Raw genomic sequence first — 25,533 nt, 5'->3', positions numbered from 1 at the left:
CAGCAAGTTAACTCGCTAGCCCTGCAGTAGCTCATATAGCTACAGCTCTGCGGAGGTATTAAAGTATGATGAGATGTTAATGACTTAAAAGATACGCAACCATGTATTTTGTGCAATTGTATGTACTTTAATTTGGAAAACTTAGCTAACGTCTGAAGAAGCACACAAGTATTTAAAAAGAAGTCCAGGAGCAGAACGCAGTGATGTCAGACAGCTGTGATTGGTTGATTGATTGATGATATGGCTAAATCATGCTGTGCCGCTTTTAATTTACAGACCAGCTAAATGCAATTAAACTTAAAAGTTAAATTAAAGATTTCTGAAGCCGCCCACCGACATTGTTTTGTGAAATCAGAGCAGGAAAACATTGAAATCAAAGAAGAAAAGCTTCCAGAAATGTTGTAAGTCAAAACTTTACTGCTGCCATTTTAACTTAAATGCTTGCTGTTGTACATTTTAAATGCAGTTCTGAGTAATTCATCCTGAGTATTTCAAAAGCTTATAATGAACATCCCAAAACTGACGACTTGACACGTTAAATGTCGACCGAAACAGTGCGAGTAACGTCGGCGTGACGACTTTATTGGACTGAAACAAACAAAAAAACAGCAGCTCTGGGATAAAACTGAATAATGTTCTGTATATTAACAGCTGTCAGGGTTTTTGTTCCCGTTGAAATGCAATCTGACTGCAGCGTCATTCTCACTTCATCCAGGCTGCACTCGGCCAGTCAAAGTCCACAAATAAAAATATTAAAAAAAATAAAATAACTGATGGAATCATTCCATTTTCTCTTCCTTTGTTCGCTCCGGGTCGTGGGAGTAGCAGCATTTGTCTCCGTGGTTGCAGCTTCCCTGAGAACAGACAGACGACAGAAACATAAATGACAAACCTCCAGAGAGGAAGATGATAGATTACAGTCTCCACGACGGCCAAACAAAAGTTTTGGCTGCGATTTTGTCACAACACTTTTCTTCACTGATGGATAAAAAAAACAAACAATAACACAACTAACAGCTGATTCCTGGAAACCGGCTCTCAACGCGGTACCAGCCGGGCAGAGAGAGCTTCTGAATAACTCATAAATAATTAATGAACTTTGTTGCCATTAGCGATTGTGTTAAGATGCTGCCCGTCTGTCAGGACCGTTATCTTCCAGGGGATCACTCGAGGTATGAAACATTTCATTTCAAATCATTTCAGCTGTTCTGGAAAAAAGAACCAGTGAGTCAGGTCGGTCTTTTCTCAGAAGAAGAAAAAAAAAAAAAGATACTCGGTTGTTATTTCCAAGAAAAACAGGAAGAAATGTGTGTAATGTTTAACAGGAGCTGCTGTGAATCAACAAAGAGTTTTACCCACTGAAACTTTATCAGGAAAGTATAAAAGACACAGGTTTGACTGACAGGTGCAGGAATGAGCAGTTTGCTTTAAATCAAACTTGACAACAATGTGGATTCAAGCTCCTATTTTTAAAAAGGAGGCTGAATGTATTTTCTCCTCGTGTGTTCGCAGCTCACAGGGTCCCTTTGTGTGACTTCCTGTGTGTGTGTGTGTGTGTGTGGGTGAACTCACCTGTCTGAACTTCTTGCAGGGGAAGTCTTTCAGCTGAGACGAGTCTGTGATCTGGTTCTTTCTCTTGTTCTGGCACTTCTTCCTTTTGTCCTGCAGGTCGGAAGAAATGCCGCCGCTGAAGGAGAGAAGGGAAGGAAAGGTTAGAGGCGGTGGGACATGACAGGTGAAGGAGGGAGATGAAAAGGAAAGACAAATAAGATAAAAATAAAATTAAAAGGAGGGGGGGAATCTGAATCCTCATAAAAGCCATAAATGCATCTTCAAACCTGATGTGATCTCATTCTGAAATACAGCTGGACCCGTTAAATGTGATGTTTTGGTACTTGCTGCAAATGTTTACCCTCTAATTATTCATTTTCAAACTCATTTAGTTGATGAAGTCATGCTGCTTATTCATTCATTCTTAGTAGGTTTAAAAATGTATGAACATTTCCAGAATTACAGATTAAAGATGGAGTCTTATCTCTGGACCATCCTCACAACTGTGGCTGCTTGTTGTGTGTCAGTCTGTCTGTGTGTGTGTGTTTGTGTGTGTCCAGGGAGCATTGTGTTGAGCTGTGTTGGTTACCAAGATCTGGCTCGAGCTTTGGGTCCCCAGAAGGCCTGAGGATTCTCCTGGAACCGCGTCAGGTGGCGTTTACGGGACTGAGGGTTGGCGTCCTCCCTCACGGTGAAACAGGCCTCCAGGCTACAGAACACACACACACACACACACACACACACACAATCCAGCACAGAGACGTTGAGTATACACAAAATGTGTTGAACCCTAACCCTGTGCTCCTCCTGGAGGGTCGCTGGTTGGACCTGGTCTCACCTGGGCTCCGTGGAGAGGATCTTGAAGGCGGGGCTTGTCTCCGACAGCTTCTCCCTCTTCACAGGATTGGCCTTCTCCTGTGACAGACGACCAAACATACATGTGAGTAAAAATGATGCATTATGTGATTCAGAGGAGCAGTTTTTTTTTTTAATTAATTCTCCGGGGAATGTCGCCTTCTGACTCAGCACGTACAACACCAAGATGTTTCGGGCTTATTAAAAATAGCGTTAGTCATTTTTTTGGCCCGTAAATAGTGTTTACCCAGCAGCGCATGATGTCCCAGAGGGCGGCGGGAGGAGCGTCGGTCTTCACAGCGTTTTTACAGGCGTGAGAGAGGGAAACCCTGTGACCGGCGTGAAGGAGAGCCGACCTGCAGAGGGAGAGAAGTGGAGTCAGATGATTCAGCGAGCACGCCGAGGTGTCGGCACCACCCGGATTAATCTAGAAATAACTCTCAAAGACGAGAGAAGCTGCTATTTGGAGAGAAGAAAAACAAAGAAAATTAAAAGCCTGAAGACGATCCGGTCAGAGGAAGTAGGGTTAACTTATTAGTATAATCGCCGAAAGTTTGAAGCTGCATTTTGGCCACTTGATGGCAGCAGAACAAGCTAAAAAAACCCCAAATAATAATTATTACAGTAATTTAAATGGTTGTAAATGCAAACAACAAGATAAAATGGCTACAAGGCCCCTCAGAACTGAGACGAACAGCAGAGTTGTGCTTTATGAGTTTGTCACCGTTCACATTACAAATACTGATTTCATCCACTGTTAACGTAAAAATAAAGATCAGTGCAGCTTTATGTTGATAAAGTTTTATCAACCTCAGAAACGACCGCACGACAACAATACACTGCAGTAAACGGATCCAAATATAAACCGCCACCAAAAAGCCACAAATGATGCTCAGAACAGCACCAAACTTCAGCAACAGTACAAATAGGGTCTCAGCACATAGTCCGGGGCATCTTACCTCCGCTAGCTTAGCTGGATTTCTATTGTGAAGCTAAAAACAGACTTCAACTCTCCTCCATCAGCTTCCGGGTCGGGGAAGTCCCGACGCGACGATTACCGAGTGCGGTTAGAAATGCTCAATTCCGTTCTTTTCCCTGTCCGCTCTCGATAATAACTGTTATAAACTGGCAGGTAAGACACATATGAACTTTGTGTTGATATAAGTGAGGACAGTGCTTCTTGAAGTTCACAGTCATGTGCTTCATACATTTGTAAAAACTTCTAAAAGCAAAATTCTTATCAAAATTGGGTCTGTGGTCTCATTCCTGTCAGTTTAAGGGTCCCTGATGTGTAAAAGCTGATCGACCACTCATCTAGGCTGTGAAATCTGGGCTTCCTGGTTCATATCTGAGCTAAAAGTACACAGGTGTGTGTTACCTGAACTGCAGCAGGGGAGGAGTGTTGCAGTGTATCGTGCTGCTCAGACTGTCCACCGTGTAATAAAGAGGAACATCTTCCAGCTCCTGAAACGAACAGAACATCACAGGCGATCGTGTGTTAGCGGAGCAGGAAGAAGCTGTCGATGTTCTTCACACGATGTAAAGTTACCCGACGCTCCTGACCACACCCACAGGACAATAGCAGCAGGTGATGAAAAGCCCTGTTAAAGAGGACGAGCGTATAAAAAAGAACAATGAGTACCTCCGTCACCATGCTGAGCATGCCCTCGATACGTTTGGACGTCCCGAATCGAGACGGGTTCCCCGACACGGCAGACAAAACCTTCTGGACGAACGGCAAGTCGTGGATCGGCTCCGCCCACATGGGACCGCCCAGCTACAGACAGGACACACAGAGGAGTCAGCTGCTGTGTGTGTGTGTGTGCGTGTGTGCGTGTATGTGTGTGTGTGTGTGTGTGTGTATGTGTGTGTGTATGTGTGTGTGTGTGTGTGTGTGCTGAACGTGTCTAACCTGATGTCTCTGTCCACAGTGCTCACACTCCGGTCCAACTGGGGGTCCGGTGGCAGCAGAATACTTTGTGCTGCAAACACAGCAGATTCATCTTTATCACACACACAAACACACACAGACACACACACACACACACACACACACACACTGCAACCAAGAGACAGAAGTCAGCTGTCACAGCTTCATTAACAACACTGGAGCATCTACAGACTTTTGTGTCATATTCACAGAACTTCTATAAAACAGACGGGTCACTGCGCCACTTAATCTCTCTTTGGTGCCAGACGGTGGCATCAGCTGTATTGACGTCTATGGGAGATTCACGGAGAATCACATTAAAGCCCAATATATCTACGTCGTGTGACTTCTGATGAAGAAATGCCTCCAGAGAATGAAAGAACAGACTTCACAGAGAAGGTTAGCCCCAGAGGTTCAGTGACTGACAGGTCTGATGGTACTGGGATCAAACGGGGCTCAACAGATGGACGGAGCTTTATATCTAAACTCCAGCTCGGCTTGTGATTCACCCGCCATTTTGATCAGGGTATAAAACAGGAGTTAAGACCCGATACCTCCAAATATCAAAAGACCAGGAGGCTGAGAGGTTTTATTTAAAGCAGATTGTGCTGCTGGTAAAACAACAGACAGACTTCAGTGTGGACCGTCTTACTGTTTCCCGTTGATGGTTCTCCTGCCCATCCTCTGGAGGTGAAACGACCCGCAGCCGACACAGTTGTAGACCAGAGCCTGTTTACTGCCACACCAGAGAGAACGGAGGGTTAAATACTGTTGGTGTGTTTATTGACTTAATGTTAGAAATCAACCATTGTCACATGTGTTGGCATCTTAAAGGGATATTCTGGTGTAAGTTTAATCCATGGTCTAAATCACCGTGAAACTGCGTTAGACTCCCTCTCGAGAGATCAAGTTAGCAGACCGCTAATTTACGGAGTTTTATCAACCTCCGAAACGACCGCACGACAACAATACACTGCAGTAAATGGATCCAAATATAAACCGCCACCAAAAAGCCACAAATAATGCTCAGAACAGCACCAAACTTCAGCAACAGTACAAATAGGGTCTCAGCACATAGTCCGGGGCATCTAACCTCCGCTAGCTTAGCTGGATTTCTATTGTGAAGCTAAAAACAGAGTTCAACTCTCCTCCATCAGCTTCCGGGTCGGGGAAGTCCCGACGCGACGATTACCGAGTGCGGTTAGAAATGCTCAATTCCGTTCTTTTCCCTGTCCGCTCTCGATAATAACTGTTATAAACTGGCAGGTAAGACACATATGAACTTTGATTGCTTTTCCATGGAGTCATAATCATACATTTTCATCCATGAGCCGCGGAACTCTACTGCACTCGGTAATCGACTCGTCGGGACTTCCCGTCAACAGGAAGCTGCTGCAGAAGAGTGGTAAATTTAGTCAGCTTTTCAGTAGAAATCCAGCTAAGCTAGCGGAGGTTAGATGCCCCGGACTATGTGCTGAGGCCCTATTTGTACTGTTGCTGAAGTTTGGTGCTGTTCTGAGCATTATTTGTGGCTTTTTGGTGGCGGTTTATATTTGGATCCATTTACTGCAGTGTATTGTTGTCGTGCGGTCGTTTCTGAGGTTGATAAAACTCCGTAAATTAGCGGTCTGCTAACTTGATCTCTCGAGAGGGAGTCTAACACAGTTTCACGGTGTGTTAGACCATGGATTAAACTTACGCCGGAATATCCCTTTAACAGTAAATCCTGTTTGGAAGCTGTAATTTTTACTCTACTTTCAATTCTCCTAAATAATCTACATTAACTTTTTAAACACATTCCTATTCTTCTTCTTTATCTCACCGAGTTCTGCTGCTGCCATTTTCTTTTTGTTGCTGCAGTGACCCAGTTTCACTTCATTCAACTTTCATCATATATCAGCTTTCGTCAGAAGACAGTACCTTACGTGTGTGTGTGTGTGTGTGTGTGTGTGTGTGTGTGTGTGTGTGTGTGTGTGTGTGTGTGTGTACCTGACTGAGTTTTTCACTTTGACTTGTCCTGTGAAGACGCGCACAAAGACCCTGATGTAGAAGTCGACGCTGACGGACAGCAGGGGCTGGATGTAGCGCTGGTACACCCCGGCCCTCTGGTCCAGACTGTGGAGGATGATACGGAGAGCCTGCAGGGGGGCGGAAGAAGAGACGAGCATCCATGTGAACGATGTCTGAGGAAGTCGGGTCCGTAACAGGTGAGGGGGGGAAAAACATCCTGCTGGTACTGGTCTCGTTCTAGAAGGAACTGGAGCTTGACTCGCATAAAAGTTAACTAACCCATGCTGAGTTTTTTTTAAAAAAGCAGAATTTTAAAATCTTGTATACAAGTTCAGTCACGATGAAGTTGCAAGTTGCAGTTCTGTATTATTTACAATGTTTGAAATTATATCTAAGATATTGCAAGTCAAAGATGTAGTGAGGGTTTCATAAATACTGGTTCTGTTTGGGTCGCAGGAAATCTAAACTTTTACGATGTCAGGAGACAGTTTGGAAGATCTCTCCTCTTTCTACATCTCTTAAAGCCCCCTCACACCGCCCAGACTCAAACCAACGGCCAACTGCCTTTATCCGACCACTCTGTGGCCTCTCGTCTGACCCGTTCGGCAGAAAAGTTGCATTGAAACGTACCATCTCGACAACTGCCAACTACACATTAGCGTGTACGTTCTGCGCTTGTGCGAGATGCAATAAGTCTCCTTAACATCGGGTGGCGCTAGTCTCAAGCCAGTAATCCACAACATGTAAACAGGAAACGGAACAGAGTGCAGACAATCTTCACTTCCGCCCCTCCCACACAACGCGCTGATTCCCTAGCACACCGCCAATAAGAGTATCCGATGGCGTCCAATCCTCCGACCGCCAACACTCCGTCACACAGCTGAACACACCAAACAGATTTGTTCTGTTCGAACTCGTCCGAGTCTCCCCAAACGTTTCAGATGTCCAACATTTGGGCCAGTGTGTTCCTGCTTTAACTCTTTGTATAAATACGCTCGTACACAAAAACCCAGTTCACCATGTTTCTGTCGGAGCCACACGCACACGCACACGCACACGCACACGCACACACGCACACACACACACACACACACACACACGCACACACACACACACACACACACACACACACACACACACACACAGCAAGACGCTCATTCACAAAGGATAAAGACAACATGAGTGCAAACATAGCGACATGCCAGTGCATGTAATCTCTGTGCAGTGTGTGTGTGTGTGTGTGTGTGTGTGTGTGTCCTCACCATCTCATGACAGTATCTGGATTTGATGGAGACTGAACCGTATTTGCTGTAGCAGGTCTCTCCGCTGTTTCCTGCCATCACCGCCATGTCTGTACACGTTACACACAACAGACCTGAGAGACAGAGACGGAGTGAGAGTGAGTCAGCAGAGACGACAAAAGAAAAAAAAGGAGCAGGAGACATAAAGACCGTCTTTAAAAACGGGGGTTACATTTTTCTATAGTGAAGGAACTCTTGGCGTTTGTTTTAACCCCCTGGTGGCGCCACGTGGGTGGAGACACTTCAGATAGTTTCCTATTGGCTGTCGAGTCTCATCTTAATTCACTGCTGCGTCCTATAAATCAGACTCATTGTGCGACTCAGGCGGGGTGAAACCAAACAAGACCAAACAAATTCCACAAACAGTGTCCGACCCGCTTCTGGTCCAACTGTCGAGCTGATTTAATGCCTCCTTTTTGAAACGTCATGAAGAACAGAGACGTGATTGAGCAAATAAACTGAACTGGGAGTTGAAAAAAAGCCCTCAGGGAAGGACTGTGACTGAGAAAAATGAAACATGAGCGTGGCTACATTTCATGGTTTCATCTGAAAAAGGAAAAGCATCCATAAACTTCATCAACCCGGCTTCTCAGGGGTCAATTTTACCAAAAGAACCAAAATTCAACTGATAACGAGTCCCGTTTTCTTTGGACTGAGTGCTCTCTGCCGTATAGGAAGCAGTTTGTGGTCATGTTACATTACAGATTTACTTCATTTGAGTAAATAGAGAGTTTAACCCCTTAAGGAACAGCGTTCCAACATAGGAACACCCTTCACTAAACGAACACCCTTCGTAAAAACGAATAGTTTTTTTGCTAATAGTTTTAAGCATCAGATCTTAACAGTATATACTCACTGTTGGAAAGCTGAGACTGTCGTGATTATTTTAAGCCCAAAAAAGTTATTTCAAGACCATGTAATAGCCTTCTAAACTCACCATGACAACATTAGAAAGAGCCCTCTACCGCAAGAAGCAAGAATGCCTACATACCTTCGGGGTGTTCCCTTTTTCCACAGCTACAACGTCATGCCACAATTTTTTTTTCATAGTTCGCCAAGAGTCCATAGAATGGGAATATCCATGTCATTTTACGCAAAACTAGCTACAAGTGTCGAAGAAGCAAGAAACCCCAGGGTCTTAGCTTTCATTTGAGACCAAGATTATGTTTCTAGGTAAAGGGGTTCTCAAGTTATAAGCCTCTGAATCTCAGTAGGCGCTCTTGGAAAGAAAGGACCCAAGCAAAATGCACACAAATTTTGAGTGTAGCAAGCTGAGACCTGTGGCTATGGCCTACTTGTGTCTGCTGTGTCCATAGACATACCTGAACCCTTATATCTTAGTCAGTTTATTGACATTTGAATTGGACAGAAAACCAAAACCTGTGTTCCAACCTCTGTAACTCTGTCAGTATGTCATAGAATCACACTTACACTTCTAGAAAAAACCTTTCCAATGGTACCAAGCACATCCCTGAGTCTCAAACTATGTGTGAGCTGTCGTGCTTTTAATTTCGGTATGTCGTTTTGGAAAAAGAACCTTAAAATGGGGGCGTTCATTAAGTGGTTAAAGGACTGCAAACCTGAAAACAGACCCAGAGACAGAGACAGAACAAGCAGACGGGTCGGTTCAATGGTTTACAGACAGAACTTCTCACCTCCCTCACTGACGGCCTGCACAGCCGCATCCAAAAACGAAGCCGGGCTACCGTAGGGATCCAGATCGATTACATCATAACGCTCCTTCTTCCCTCGCATCTCGTACATCAGCATGCTGAGGAAAAGACAAAAAGACAAATCCACATCCATGACCGATGAAAGAATTGACATAGACGCCAAGACAAAAAACAAAAAACAGAGAGGGATGGAGAAGAGAGAGGAGCAGAAACAAGATGAGCCAAATCCAGTTAAAAAAGAAGGGCAGATTAGTTGAGAGGAGAAAGACGAGAAACGACTGAGGAGGATCGAAGAGGAGAGGCGTGAAGACGAGCAAACCGCGGAGAAAAGAGCAGAGCGACGCGACTGAAAGAGAAAGGCCAGGGGAGTTCATAAAAGAAGAAAAAGCAAAGAGACAGTAAAGGAGGAGAGGAGAAGAGGAGCAGAGGAATGAATAGAACAAGGGGTCAAAGGTGAAGCCTGGAGAGGAATGAAGATGAGAGAAAACAACCAAAGCACAGCAAATCAGCGAAGCAGATAAATAAGAGGGGCCGAGGCAGACCGGCAGCAAACAGCATCTCCCTCCTATGCTGTGTAATCATACCTGGCGTCCCTGCAGCTGGCCTGGAGCAGGTGGCTGACTCCATTGTACTGGGCATTCCTGGCGATCAGCGTCGCAGCCTTGGTGGAGAAGTCGTTGGCGGTGACGCTCTGCAGGCCCGGGACTTCTAGAGCGAAACGCACCGAGCGCAGACCGGACGCCGCCAGACCCTCGAGCACGCGAAGACCATTCTGAAAAGACAACAACCATAAAGATGCATCAACTGATTTATTTGGGCCGGCAGAATCAGGCTGTCAACACGAACTTCACAAACTAAGAAACTGACACAACATCTCAGGTCTTGACTGACATCTGATGTCATTATTCTAAACATAATGAAACCCTTAAAAAAGTTTCCAAAAGTGATCTAATTACTTCTGTCTACCACTTGGGGCCAGCAGAGTGTGAAATTATCTCGTGCAACATTAACATAAGTCATTTCGTGGACGGCCTTATCCGAGCTGCTCCACACTGGCATCGCTGTGTGTAATTTAAGCACCGGGAAACCCTACTGGGACTCCGACCACTAACCCCGGCCGTGTTAGCGCTCCGCTGTGAGCCACAGAACCACAGTCGGCCTCAGAGCATTTGTCCAAACATAACATTTCCTCCTTTTTCTCTCTAGCTTTAATACTTTAATCTTCCGTTTTGGTTCATTTGGTTTATTACGATCCTTTTTATTCCACTAACACGGTGTCATCTTTTCTAGCTGGGATTTTTAACCCTTTGACTTTTTGTATAATTTGTTTTTAACAGTAGTTACACATAAAGAGAAACTTAATTTACAGATTTGAAGTTTATAGCAGAGAAATAAACATAAGGCAGAACTGTATTTTAACTGAATAAGCTGCATATTTCTAAATAGATCTGAATGAATTCTTGTGGGAAGATAATAGTAACAAATAATCTTCTGCTTCACAACCGCACTGTACAATCCGTCCTACGTACCTCGCATTTCTCCCCCACTGTTGCGGTCACAGCCGGCTCCTCCGCCCCGTTTTTCTCCTCCGTCTGCGCGTCGGCCTCATTCGTCTCGTCTGACAGAGAGACCACCACCCTCTCTTTCTCTCCCGGCACCACTATCTTCACCCCGCGCTGAGCCAGCAGATCTCTGGCAAACTCTGTGATCACAGCACATCTGGGAAGCAAAAATGTACGGCTTAAATATAAACATGTATGCACGCTGTGACCGAGTGATGAGTGAGTGTGTGACAAGCAACTGTGACTATGGTATGCAGAATCAAAAATTAGACGTGTGAGACGGAGTGAAAATATCTTGCTGACAGTGAGTTTTTTCTTCCACTGAGGAGGTTAGATGTTCCCTTCTGTGTGTTTCATGTACGACATTTCAAAAACGACCAAATGAATCTTGATAAAAGTGGACAGAAAGTTGCGCAGGGGACAAAGATTCCAGATAGGAGATTTCCTGTTAATTTGATGGCGCTTTTCCAATGGGTGGGGCTTCAACAACTATATGAATTACAGTCTGGAATCAAAATGTTAAAGATTTTCTGTCATTAAAGGTCTAATTTCTAAAAAGAAGGAAATCGCAGGAGGTAGATCTTAAAATAAAGGGGGCGGCATCACTGCTGACTGCTTCAGTGTTAGCTACTAGCTGCCATTAGCAACTTATCTTAATGGTTAATTTAGCTGTGGAGCTTATTGGCCTTACAAGCTGAATGAAGTCTGCCTGCGAACACGGCTGGACACCGAACTAGGACTAAACACAGCCGCCGAGTCCGACGAATTGAAGTTTGAAAACGGGGGGATATAGTATGGAGGCGATTTACAGCCAGGGATGAGAAGACACTTTTTTTTTAATACATATAATTATGACTGTAAAATGGTGGTTCTCATTTATCTCTGTAAGGAATACAGTTGGTTCCATCTCAACAAGGTTTATGAGCCAATAGTATAACGCCGTCGGTGTCACATGGTATCTGTGTCTCGTAAGCATCAAGAGTCTTGGTAGCTACCAATTTGTGGAAAAAACAAAGAAATGGAGTTCTACATTATACACCCAACATATTGTATTGCCTAGCAAGGGTTAGTGATATTATGGTTAGCTAACGTTAGCAAAGCTTACCTTAGCTAGCGTTAGTTATGTTAGGTAGTGCAACAAATTCGCAACCACCTGAATGAGGGGGCAGATTATTCTAATAACAGCAGTGTTGTGACAATCAATGCAAAAGCAATGGGGATAAATAATACTCCATTTAGTGAGTGGGTCCTTTAAAAACACACCGAATATCAACGTATCTTGAGTAAAAAGACTGTGACGTACACTATAGGGTAAATTCATGACAAACTGACGACCGGCTCAAAGACATCCTCACTGTACTGAATCGATCTAAGGAGACTGTTGATGGTGTTAAGTAATAATGTGTCTTCAGGGTAAAGGCCAAAGCCAGTGTTGGTGCTTACGTCAAATCTCTGTTAAACTCCTGGACCGGGTTGTAAAACACCTCGTTGGCACTTGGAAAACAGATGGCTGCTTTGCCCTCCTTTACCACAGTCTCCCCAGGTAACAGTCCTGCAACCGTCTTCTCCTGGTCACCTGCGGTGTTGGCTTTGGCCGGGCTCGTACCTTCTGCTGACGATTCAGCAGGTGTGGGGGGAAGTTTGGTGGCGGGAGTCTCTGGGTCCTGAGCAGTTTGTAGGGGCTCCATGGATCTGAGTCCCCGGCTGGCAGCGGCACCTCTGCCTAAACTCCACCGAAACGTCTGTCTGGCAGAACGTGTGCAGGAAGGATGCAAATGATGGGAGAGGAGGAGGGGGAAGAGCCGCACCAACATAAAGGAAACACCGTCTGTATATAAGACAAATAACATGTTTGAGTGAGAAAACTTAAATGCATCCGATGGTGTGCAGATTACATATACAACCCATCCAACACTGGAGTGTAAGGGCCATATTACCAAGGCCAAATAGAGCTGCAATGGCAAGTCGATTTATCAATAAAAAGAAGGCCAAAATCTCAAACATTTGCCAGCTTCCAAACTGTAAAGATTCACAGTTTCTCTTTGTCATTTACGTAAAGATTATTTGATTCATGGGCTGTTTATTGGACGACAGAAGCAATTTTTCAAATTTTCCTGACATTTTAGGAATCAATGAATCAAACAATGAATCAATTAGATGTGAAAATAAACGGCAGATTAAATGATAATGAAAATGGTCATTACTTAACACAAAACAAAATTTTTTTTCTCATTTATTAGATTATAATACTTTGGTTATGATAGAATTAGAAGGGTTAGTCCTAGTTTGCAATGGTTACACAGAGAAAAGCAGTGAATCCTCACATTTTAAACTCTTGAACCAGTGAGTATTTTAGTTGACAGATATATTAAATGGTTCTTAAATAAACTGATTGTCGATTGACAAGTCTTCTGAACTGTATCTCTCCTTCCAGCACCTTTGCGTATTTCAGTACAACAGTGAATGTACATGTCACTCTTGTAGGGCTGCAAGAGTATAAACACCACTCAGAAATATTCAGATCAAGCCAATCAATACAAAACCTCGCAAATATCCAGTTGTCATTGATGCAATAGTGAAAAAAACAGCAAATCCTCACATTTGAGAGATGCTGCTTAACAACATGTTTACTGTTACTTACCGAAAAAGCCTTCAGTTATTCACTGATCAATAATATCCTTGAAAAACAGATGACTAAAACCCTTCTTTACAGTCGAGTCATCCCAGGGATTAACTTGACATCTGACCTGTAGCTTTACCTTCAGTGACTTTAGCCTCATGCCTTTCAATACAACGACAGCTAGCTGATATGTCATTACAGTGCAGTGAAGATATAATGTTACTCTGGCTAAAATTATTAAAATAAAGCCAATATGAGCTGTGTAACAACACAGAAACATCATGCATAACGTTGCTTCGCAGCAGTAAAGTTATTAGCCGGCTAGCTAGCTAAGCTAATTGTCGTAAACCGTGTATTTACCTGTGACACCTCCTCTATCCGGACGCTGCTTTTATAATAACCAGGTGGGTTTGTTGTACAAGACGATACGAGTTGGTCCTGTGAGTTGGTGATAGCTTGCTCACTGCTGCAGCTCGGATTAAGCCTTCACTCTCACGTTAGCACATGGGAGCAGCCATGTTTGGAGCGTCTCTACGGCAACCCGCCTGGCCCATAAAAAAGAGAGCGATAGAGGGCGAAGCGCCGCTCGCCCCTGCGGCAGAGCCGAGTACTGCCAGCCGGGGAGGCGGTGTAACGTAAGGACAAGAGGGAGAGAGGGTCGATCAGTCAGCCGCTGCACACACTGGCCTAGTTTCCCCCGCAGAGAACATGTGAGGAGGACTGGAAAACACGTCAGTGTGCTTTCATGAATAATCTAATTTAATCTCACTCTGCCTGAAGTTGGTGATGCATTGTGATGAAAAAAAGGGGGCTAAACATAGCCTATGGATTAACCAGAAATATCCCAGACCTATGATGTGAGGAGATGAAAACTGCCTGAGAGACACACACAGGGTCAGTGCAGGTCAGCGCTGAGCTGCTTATATGAACAGTGAAGTGAATTCAGGTCGTTTATGGCGTGAGGAGTGTGCTGCTGCCCAGTGAGATAAATTAAATAGATGGTGTTGTTTACAGTGTGCAGTATTAATCCAGGACGGGGTGACTGAAGGAGGAGGAGACACTACATCCAGCTCACATGGATTCTGCTCTCTGCAGCTTCACTGTGTGTTTACTGGTTCGTTGTATTTCAATTATTTGGGGATATTCACTTTAAGGACAAAATCAGCTGACCTGTTTTATTACCTGATCTTTAAATCCTGTCTCTAATTGAGTTAATGAGTTAAAATCATAGTTTTAGGATCTTCCGTATTTCATGTTTTTGCCTAAATTATGCATATTCTTAATTAATGTAATCTAACACTGTAAATATGGGCTCAGGTGGTGGAGCTGTTACATCTAACTAAGTACATTTACTCATATATTGCACTAAGGAACTTGTGCTTTTTGCTAATTTTTAATTCAAAAGTTCATCTTTTAAAACTGGGATGCATTGTCAGTGATGAAGTGTAACTAAGTACATTTACTAAATTACTGTACTGTGATTTGATAACTTTAGTTTTTAGTTACTTTGCAGATTTCATGGTGCATCCGCTCCAAAGTAGCATCAGTGATCAGAAAAAGCAAAGACTCTGATAATCAGAACAATGCTGAATATTTGATCCGATAATCCGATAATTATCAGCTAATACTCTTATTTATACAGAACATATACATATACAGACAGTTTGTGCAATGATCCCTTAAATTAGATTTTAAACAGGATACATGTGTGATGGAAGCAGGATGTTTTACAGATGAGCAAAAAACTTTATTGTCCAAAACAACATCAGAGCACTGAAACAATAAACTGCACAGGGAATTTAATAATTACATGTTGGTCATTTACATCTTTTTCAGAGGTTGATGTATCAGCACATGTCTGACAACAGATGCAGATATATTATATCAGTGATAGGCCAATATCAGCCAATAATATCAGCCAATCAATACATCGGTCAGGCTCTAGTATACGTACATAAAGCAATATTTCCACACGATATCTTTAATTTTCCAACACTGTGGAGCCTGTTGTTGCTGATAAAACTGCCCAAAAATATCTCAAATAATTCCAAAAAAGTTAAAATTAGCTCAACAACCAATCTCTGAATAATGACGCCGACTTTTTACTTTAGTTTTAAAGTTTTAACATTTAGACGACGACTACTTTTGAACTCCTACTTAACATCAAGAACTGACTGAGATCAGCTCGTAAAGTGTCGCTTAAAATCTGATCTCACAGAAGTGTATTCCTGAAACAGTATTTCCACTTTCATCTCTAACAATAAGTAAACTTTTACGAAGAAGATAATTCTCAAAATAATTGATTTGCGTCCTTTTAAAGGACAAATGTGAGTCTTTCTGGGTCAAATGCGACACATATCTCACACAAAGAGGCGCTAACTTGTATTCTATTTGATGTATTTTATGTTAATGAAAACAATATTTATATCTGTATAGTCTCTGATTAACTACTCCTATCTCCTATATAGGTTGTTGCTGTTAACAGTGTTGTGATATAGCTCTTATACGGCAACTTTATATACCTTTTTCCTCATAATATACTGTTTTATTGATGTACATACTCAGTGCAGTGGTTCTGTTTATAATCTGTTGGCACAGGAAACGTGGAAAAATAAACTTTTGATGGCTGTAGCGTCAATATATACCAGATCCCGGCTGCAGCCCTGCTTGTAATCGAGTATTTTTCACAATGTGGTATTCTTACTTCTGCATCCTCACCACACTTCTCCCACCACTGCCTCATAAATGTGATGAAATCCACGATCCTCGCTGTCACATCCTCCAGCAGCACTTTTTTTTTAATTTTTTTTTTTGTGGCTTGCACGGTGTTCCCATAAATAAATAAATAAATAAATAAAATAGAATAAAAAAAGGGACGTGGGTGAGAGGAAGCAGATCTGCCTGTACTGTACCGCACACGAGCCTGAACATCTGGATGGGGGCGCTGTGACAATAAATGCCCAGAGAGCGTGGCGCTATACATCTGACACAGGAGAATTATAGAGTTAATAGTATTTGGCATGACAGGGAGAGGGAGCGGGGAGCGCAGTGCCGTGCCTGAATGCAGTCTCATCCTGTTTAGTATTCACTGTGCGCAGCGCCTCGAGGCCCCGGAGGGCTCACCTGCCCGGAGTCTAGACGCACTATCACACGCGCTGAGACGGCGGCATCGAACCCCTCTGCGCACGGTGTCGGTCAGGAGAGAGTCGGATCCACCACCCAAGGGAGAAGGCACTCCGGTGAGCAGTGTGTGTGTGTGTGTGTGTGTGTGTGTGGGGTTGAGTGGGTGGACTGGGTGGGTGGGGCTCAGACGGTCGGGTCGGCTGGGGACGCTGCCTGTCTACCTGCCTTGCAGCGGCGCGTGGGCTCATCCCTGTGATACTCCCCCGAATGTAATCCGATTACTCGTATTTCTTAAACACCTGTTTTGTGGCGTTTCTCCTTACGTTGGACATCCCCGCCAAAAAAAATTAATAAATATATAATTTCAAAATAAAAGAAACAAAATGCAAACCAATGTAATTAAAATATATAATAATGAAAAAAATAATATTTTGTTGTCATTTCTTTTGTTTTGACTGGATTAAAAAATAAAAGTATTTTTTTCCCCCACGTGCGTTTAAAAGTCAACTTCTCTGCCATTACTCATCCAAATGGTTGAGCCCGTGCCAAGTTATTTTTAGTGATGCTGAGGGAAAACAAATTAAACGTGGAGGCGAGGCTATAATGTACTTGTTTCTTTATTTCTTTATGGTGACAAAGGTGAAGATTTAATGAGTGTCTGTTGTGACAATCACCCAGATTAAACCTCAACACTTTGGTTTATATTAATACACTAATAAATCATTGCATTTTTTTTATTGTGTGTATGTGGCATCTAATTTAAACACACTCACCATTGTCAGGTGGGATTACAGCGCTGGGGAAAGTAACGGCTCCTCATCTACCTGTCTGTCTACCTGTCTGTCTCGTCGATCGGTAGCTCTGCGATCTGTCTGCACCCCTGGGAGAGTTAAAAAAAAAAAAAAATACCCCCTCCTCCTCGTCCTCCTCCCCCCTCGATCGCTCTGCGCTCATCTCCTCGCCTGCATGTGTGAATGCGTGCACCTCCGCGCGCACGTTCCTCAAGTATGTGCGCGTATGCGTGAGTTGTGTGCGTGCTGGTCTCTCGACACACACACACACACACACACACACACAGAGGCAGTACAGTCACAATGAATGGCTGCCTGTAGCGAGGCGGAGGGAGACACTACACCGCTTCTTCTGCTGCTGCTCCTCCATTGAAACACTTTCCAGCGGAATTACCAGCCGAGGGGGTGAGTTTGAGCGCGGGGCGGGTCACCGAGGACAACCGGTGTCGGCGAGGAGGACGTTGGGGTTCTGGGGGCGAGTTGTCCCGAGCCGCCCCCCCCCCCCTCCCTCTCCACCACCACCACCACCACCAACTGTATATGTGTGTGTTCGGATGGGTGATTCGGATGGAGGAGCCGCTGTGCGTGTCTGCGGTGGTGGTGGTGTTGGTGGTGGAGGTTAAAGCTGTTGATTTTTTGTTGTTAAAGAGGATGAGGTGGTAAAGTTGTAGCTAGCTCGCTATGGGGGGATGGGCTCCATGGAGGAGGGGGACGAGACCCAAACTTTAACCACTTCACCGGCTTCACTCACACACGTCGCCGCGGGCTGTACCCCCTCCTTCCTCCCTCCTCTGTCCTCCTCTTCTCCCCCCTCCTCCTCCTCCTCTCTCCCTGACTTGATGAGTCCTCCGCTTCTTCTTTCTCCCGCATTCCTGAACTTTCTCAAAAAGTACTTGGTGTTTTTTGTCGGGGTGGAGGGAGGGGGGCCATTTTTGTTTTGTGTTGTGTATGTTTCTCCTCTAATTAAAACGGAGGCACTGTGGTGGATTCGCTCCATATCATGGTGTCCTGTCGGTAAACGGGTTAAGATTTCACAGCCAGCCCCCTACTTTTCCTTCTCCCCCTCCTCTCTCCGCTCTCTCTCTCTCTCTCCCTCGCCATGCCGGATCCATCCGTCTGTCTCGCCCACAGTTGCAGCGCATTTGTGTCCCGGGATGACCTGTTGATGTCGGCTAAAGATGGAGTGCCAGTGTCGCCCTCCGCTATAGACCCCTGGTAAAAAATAAATAAAATAATTATTATTTTAACAAAATAACGCTAACACAGAACGATAAGTGAACGTAGCTTACTGAGTTCCGCGTTTTAATTTTTTTTTTAATTAAATAATTTATTCGCTGTGATATATCATAAGCGACATTTTGGAAGCGCGTGCCTGACTGTCCCGTATCGCCAACTGCCATTCGGGCCGGAGGAGGCGGCGGTTGGGAACTCGGGTCTACCAACGGACATCACACCGCGGCTGGTAACGGCAAAGAGGGGAGACGAGGGGGGGAGAGAAGGAGAGAGAGAGCGGCCGAACTGCTGAATATTTCATCCCCGCGACTATTTTTGTGGCAGATTTCGTGTCCCCCCCGGTTTCCTCGGACGATAAACGCGTGTGTGCCTTTGGGAAGAAGAAGAAGAAGCGGAGGGAGAGTTGAAGCCGGGGCTGGCATACAAAATAAATAAGAAGAGCTCGCTTGCCTTTTTTATTTTTTTTTTCTGGTGCCCTCCCTTTCCCCGCGTTGAACGCACGCACACACCGGCCCGGGCCAGCCGAGGACTCTCCCAAATCCTGCCGGGGCATCGAGGCTGGCACACGGCGGGGCACCGAGAGCTCTCTGCCCAGTCTGGCTGCCCTGCTGCCCCTCGCTGGTGGCGGGCTTCTCTTCCCCCTCTCCCTCTGTCTCTATCTCTCTCTCTCGGGGCGTCTACCAGGCGAGACATCGGGGCTCGGCTAGACTTCCATGTGAGATTAATTGATGTATAATTGATGTGTATAAATAACAGTTGGGTTTTTTGAAGTTTCAGCTCTTGTCGTGCTCAGGGGAGGCTACAGTATAGCCACATTCTGGTGCCTGTGTGCTCACGAGTGTCGCTAAATTCAGCCTGTTCAGCCTTAAATGTCTGTAAACTAAAGGTCACTCGGGGTTGGGGATCAATACATGTGATTTAAAGGCATGTTTGCGATTTAAATGTTAAGGTGAAGTGTTTTTACCAATGCCAGTGTTAGCCTTAGCCTTAGCCTGCTACTTGCTAACAGGGCCACCTTTAACCTCCCTAAAACCAGGAAACTGAATGTGATCAGGTTGTGATTGATGTTGATATCACAGGCTTCGACTCTGTATTGATTCAGACACGCTGCAGTGGGTTTTTCTTTGTTGGTTAAATGCCAGCAAGGCAGGACTGCAAGTGATCAAGTTACTTTCTCTGGTATTTGGGTGCTAGCTGGAGCATGTGGTTTAGTCTGCATTAAGTAAATCAGAGTGGGTGCTGTGACACTGCAGAGGGGTTTTTAAAAAAGTTGTAGAGGACACACACAGACTTAGACACACACAGACAGACTCAGATGCACACACACACACAGTTTAGCATTAAGTCAGGGCATATAATGGGGCACATGGGGACTGCGGGGCAAGGGTCAAGTAGTGTGAATTAACTCCCCCTTTTATGTTTCCTGGAAGTTGTTGTGACCTCGCTGACCTGAGCGGAGGGAAAGGTGGCTGGCAGGATGTCCTTGGTTGACATCTCAATGCTCCACAGCGTGTTGCGGTCACATGAGGCGAGCGGTGAACTCCTGTGACGGGGGGGGGAGTTTTGCTTTTTTTAAGTTGTATCACAAATGCTGCTTTTAGTGTGAATATAAGCACAGCTATAGTGTTTTTATGTGTTTTGTAATGTTGTTCCTGCCTTTTGATTTCACACATAGGCTTTGTCTTTGCAACTGCGTGCTTAATACTCATGTGACTGCACATATTTACACCTGGAAACAACCACAGGCATCTACCATTGGTCGCTGAGAAGCTCCAGGGGGACTGTTGTCAGTTCAATTGCCCGCTCAAGGCCACGGGAAGTGCAGATGTTAGGCGGCAAGCGGTGTAGATTATGCATTTTTAGTGCTCCAAGCTTTTCCCAGCCAGCCCCAGAGGTCAAAACCAGGGGCTTATAATTCTTAATCCTGCGGCTCTATCAGCACACCTTTAGGTACTGTAACCTGTTTTGATAAGATCACGAGATGCTAATTAAAGCAGAAGCAATGTAAGTAAACAAATCCTGGATTGGACCCAGAACGTATGGAGAAAATATCACCCTGAGCCACTTCAGCTGAATAATAATCACGTTAATGTAATGCGTATTGATTTCTTTACATCGACAGCAGCTGTCAAAGCATAATAATGTGTCAAGGTACAATGGCTAGCCAACACTGACTTAGTTATGTCAAAGCATTATTGATTTTGACTAAATAAACAGTAGAAAACTGTAATTTATACACTCAGGCGGTAATGGTGTTTTGATATTCTGGGAAAAGTTATTCAGATCAAATTGTACAAAGTGCTCCCAAATCCAATAAGCAGCCGTCTGCAGTCTTAATTGTTTTTTGTCCGGAATATGGCGGCTCAATTAATTAAGCATAATAATATTGTAATGGCAGTTTTTACACAATTAATACACACACTAATATAATATTTGCTCGCCGGCTGTTGGGGAAAGAAAACACAGAGAGATGCTGATAAGGTTGTTATTTTAACTATAACTCTGCGCGCACTAATGTAATTTTTTTCAATTTAGATCATTTGAAAATAAAAATGAAAACAAAAGTGTCGCACTGGGATTGTAAATACTCACACTTTACTCTTTCTCTTACCCCACTGCCCTACATACTATGTCTATATCTATCAAAATTAATTGGTTGCCATAAACATAAAAATTAATTATGATGAATCGCTGATGGCCCCTCTGTTCTCGGCGCTGCCCTCATGTAGGCGTGAGGCAGCAGCCCAGGACTGCTTCACTGCACTTTTTCAACCTTTTTTTATTTTTCAACCAGGGAAGGTTTGCTGAGCAGACACGCTTGCATGCATCCTGTCTCACATTTGCACCTGGAAGTTTCCCTTTACAGCCACTATCTTTTATTGTTGGCTAAGGAGCAGCTTGTATGATTGAATACTTTTTAAGGAGTGAATTCCTCCTTGACGAGCCTTGCTCAGGGACATCTGGGTGATAGCTGTTGAAGGAGCTGATAACCATCCTCTCTGGAGTTTTTTTTGTGACGATAGCTGCAGGGATTTGAACTAGCGCCGTCTTAGTGTTTCTCCAAGATTTGATGGTCGAGAGATTTTTTTTGTCATATGGCTATTTCCGATAATGTGCCAATACCACTTTTACCTTCCGGATTTGATATTTGTTTGTTGCGGAAAGGTGTACATGCCTCTGCTGGAAAGTGTTGCATCTTGTTTGGTATATGTTAGATTAAGTGGTGTCTGATCAGTATAGATTCCAGCAATTTAAGCAGAATTTCCACTACTGGTACCAGTATCCGAACAACTGTACTCCCTACGGTTAGTTTCAGTAGATTTTTCTTTTCTTATATGATAAGTAAGGGCGGTTGCCCTGAGTGGATTGTGTTTACATTTCTCCAGCGGTGGAGATAACAAATCGGACTCAAATTTTAATTCAAGTCGGACCCCGATTGTTGGTGCTGACTGTCATTAAGTCCTTCTTGTGTTAAGAGAGGGCTGGAAGACGGCTGCCTCTTGGCCCTGGAGTGAGAAACTTGTCCAATTCCTCAGAGCGACATTTACAAAAGCCAATCATTGAGGTTTAACGAAATTAACACCCTACGATGCACAGCATGTCGGCAAAAGTCCCAACTGGTTTCGTTCCACTCATAATAAGCCTGTTAGCCCTGATCAGTCTGCCTTTCTGCTTTCGCTTGAGGCTGAACACCCAAATATAGTGCTGGGCAGTACAGCAATAAGTCTAACTCAGCATTTGTCATGGCTTTTTTTTTTTTAATTTCAGACCTGTAATACACATTTTTTTGAACCACAAACTTTACATATCCAGGGTTTTTCCTGCCATCATAAGGTTTAGGGGCAGAACCCAAGCTGTTTTGTGAATCACCTACAGAGTTGAATGTAAAATGAATGTTCAGTTATTTATCATTAAGCTTATTGGGTGTTGTCTATTACCTACACCAAGGGGATATGTTTCCACCTCTGCACATTTGCTTGGTTGGTTTTTCAGCAAGAAATTACACAAAAACTACTGAACAGATTTCCATGAAACTTGGATAAATGATGGGCCTCGGCCAAGATTAGGCCCCATTAACTGTTGGTGTGGGTCTGGATAAAGGGATGGCTCCTTTTACATTTTAGGGCATTTATCAGACACTTTTATCCAAAGCGATTTACGGTAATTCATACATACGTTCGTACACTGATGGCGGTGGCTGCCATGCAAGGTGCCGACCAGCACATCAGGAGCAGTTTGGGGTTCAGTGTCTTGCCCAAGGACACTTCAACTTACAGGCCAGGGGAATCGAACCAGCAACCAGCTGGATCCAGCGATGTTCTCTCACAATTTCGTTAATTTCTGAGGGAACAATCCACTGGCCTTTGTTTTTACAGAATCAGGTGTGTTTAGGTGCCGTGTATCTGTGAGAGAGTACAGTTTGATGTATGGTTCGATACTGGATTAGATTGAATAAAAGGTGGACTGTTTTCTTTGGCGGAGGTATACTCTCTACTTAGTGTACACAGATATGGTAATGATGTAGGCGCAAGCTGATGTGAAGTTGCATTGGTTTTACTTAAAAACGTAAGACATCCACTTTTGGGAGGTCCCCCAACATCCCCTCACCAAATACGTGCACATCAGTCCTCAACAAACGAAGAGAATACGCTGATATTGATCAGTAGATCAGCTGTCTGCCATAATCCAGTCCAGTGTGATGGTGGATGATTTTGCACCCTTTTTGTAGGTGACCTATTTCCAAGTGCTCCAGTGACCCAAACTTAAAATGAAGGGAACATGTGCATTGTTCAAAATGCAAACACCTTTTATTTGCTGTAAAGATTGCACAGTGTGACGCTGTATTTTATGTAGATTAATCCTCATACTGTGGTGCAATGTGCTGAAATGATAAGTCGATTAATCAATTATTCATCACCTCTGTCTTGGAATGACAAGAAGGTGTTCTCCAAGCATAAAGACCAAGTTGGAATGAACAATGGATAATTAACAATAAACATGATAATCAGTTGTTTGAAGTTGTTTATTAGATTTAAATGTCAAACAGTTCTAAGGCCTCAGCAGCTTTATTTTTTTTGTCTGCCTCATGTGATTACATATCGAAACCCCTTTGGGTTTTTAACAGTTATTCAGGCAATATAAGCACTTAGAAGTCGACACCTTGTGCTCTTGGAACTTGCATTTGGCGTTTTTGAGTAAGCATCAGTCGTTAGATAATGGAAATATTAATTGATGCTCTAAGTCAGTCAGTCGCAGCCTGAGTGGTGCAGTGGTGAGTGAACAGTACAGTACACAGTGTACTATAGCTGATGATTGTCTTTTTCTGTGGACCAGAGTGAAGCTGCGACTGTTCAGTGTAGCGATTAACTGATTTGAATCATTTAAGACAGAAAATTACAAATTCTCTGATTGCAGCATCCTGCATGAGAATCCACACCGTTTTGTTTTTTTTACTCCTCACAGTAAACGGAATATCTTTGGGGTGTGGACAAGACATTTTGAGGATGTCATCGTGAGCTTTGGGAAGCATCGATCAATATTTTACACCATTTCTGGTCATTTCTTAGACTAAAGAACTGGAGCTGCAATGATGAAAAGTTATTGATTGGTTAGTTGATTGAAAGAAAATTGGTTCCCAAGTATTTTGAGTTTGGATTACTAGTTGCATCGTCATTTTTCTCGCACAAATATCAAACATTTGGTGGTTCCAGTTTCTTAAATGTAAGGATTTTGGGGGGTTTTGACTGGAAAATAATCTGCAGTTTATCGATGATGAAAAGAGTTGCAGCCCTATCCAAAGCTCGAAGGATGAATAGTGATTCTTGAACTAACATGAACTCTACAAGAAGCTGTGTGTTTTTTTTTAAATACACATTTAGCAAATCACCCTTCAGGGACACGATTGAGGCGCTGCTCAACTGTGACCCCCAAGAACGTTTTCCCATTATGGTGACGTTTGCATCGTTTCCATTCAGTCAAGCAGACGGCAGGAGTTTGAAAACAGAAGTTCTACTGTTGACCTGGCCTCTCGCCGACCTTTTAGCCTTTTGGCTGCTGCATCAGTGTTTGCTCTGCCGGGCGGTCAGGAGGAGAGCCGGAGGTGATGCAGCGGCCTGACGTGTGGGTCAGTAGGTCTCGTCTGTGAGCTTTTCCTCCCTTTTTGAAGGAACAAGGCTGATCACTATCATATTGTTTCCTGTTAGTGGTTTGTTTTGGGTTGCTGCCAGGCTGGGAGCTCAACAGCATCTCCTCAGAATCAGCTTCTGTCCAAATACTTGTGTGTATCTACTTTGCAAGTCATTTGGCGGTCAGGATCTTATTGAGCGGACCAGTGACTCACTTTTTTTGTGTTCTGATCTGTTTTCCGCTTCATCCAACTTGGCGTTGGAGTAGTTCTATATATATACTGTGCATTTCAAAACCAAAACAAAAGGTCCACTCTGAAGTGAGGGCATCAGCCGTGAGCAAAAACATGAAATTGAGATGAATTCCTTGTTTATTTTCTGTCAAGTTTGACAGTTTCCTCCACTTTTGATCACACGCGTTCTTTGTTGGACGGCAATCAAGACGAGTGAAGTAGATGAGTTATGTAAGCGACTGTGTTTTGACTGCGAGGGAACGTCGAGAAAAAAAATAACAAAGTAGGCCAAAAACCACCAAACGGTTTATTAACAGTGAATTAGATGTAATGAAATGTGGTTTAAAAAAAAAAAAAAAGGGAACGATTGCTTATATAACCGGCGCTGGTGGCCCCAAATTCTCTTTCATTTGGAATTGGGAGCTTTTGAATTTAAGTTGTTTACCAAATACTTAATTCATTAATCATCATACGTTTTACCCACCCTGTTTCTTTATTTTGAGTCTCATGCCTCCCTCCTCATTTA

At 43.8% G+C, this 25,533-nt stretch overlaps 2 protein-coding genes across 9 annotated transcripts in view; one reads left to right on the top strand and one right to left on the bottom strand.

Moving 5' to 3' along the window:
- Positions 1-111: 111 nt before the first annotated feature.
- Positions 112-17,421, bottom strand: trmt1 (tRNA methyltransferase 1). Of its 2 annotated transcripts, none has more exons than XM_030431747.1 (16): positions 17,399-17,421; positions 12,326-12,710; positions 10,850-11,039; positions 9,905-10,092; positions 9,303-9,418; positions 7,609-7,721; positions 6,326-6,474; positions 4,989-5,072; positions 4,319-4,388; positions 4,049-4,183; positions 3,785-3,870; positions 2,654-2,762; positions 2,390-2,466; positions 2,141-2,260; positions 1,573-1,687; positions 112-854 (listed from the first exon to the last, which is right to left on the bottom strand). In XM_030431747.1, exons 2-16 carry the CDS (start codon positions 12,694-12,696, stop codon positions 780-782), a joined length of 1,998 nt encoding a protein of 665 aa, XP_030287607.1. In that variant the 5' UTR covers positions 12,697-12,710; positions 17,399-17,421; the 3' UTR covers positions 112-779. The 2 variants fall into 2 exon arrangements, with proteins under 2 accessions (XP_030287607.1, XP_030287600.1); XM_030431740.1 differs by lacking the exon at positions 17,399-17,421 and adding an exon at positions 13,863-14,094.
- The window catches only part of nacc1b (nucleus accumbens associated 1, BEN and BTB (POZ) domain containing b), a 24,316-nt gene continuing 15,223 nt past the window's right edge, over positions 16,441-25,533 (top strand). For 4 of the 7 annotated variants that reach the window (XM_030431798.1, XM_030431791.1, XM_030431784.1 and 1 more), the window contains exon 1: positions 18,653-19,364. The gene's annotated coding sequence lies outside the window, so the exon portion shown is untranslated. Of the gene's footprint in view, positions 16,742-17,664; positions 17,822-18,188; positions 18,632-18,652; positions 19,365-25,533 lie in introns of those variants that run through there. The other 3 variants (XM_030431763.1, XM_030431771.1, XM_030431777.1) reach the window with 3 other exon arrangements.

This window comes from Sparus aurata, chromosome 1 (genome assembly GCF_900880675.1).
Source record: "Sparus aurata chromosome 1, fSpaAur1.1, whole genome shotgun sequence".
In the NCBI taxonomy this organism is placed as follows: Eukaryota; Metazoa; Chordata; class Actinopteri; order Spariformes; family Sparidae; genus Sparus; species Sparus aurata.
This window is presented reverse-complemented; position numbering and strand designations above follow the sequence as displayed.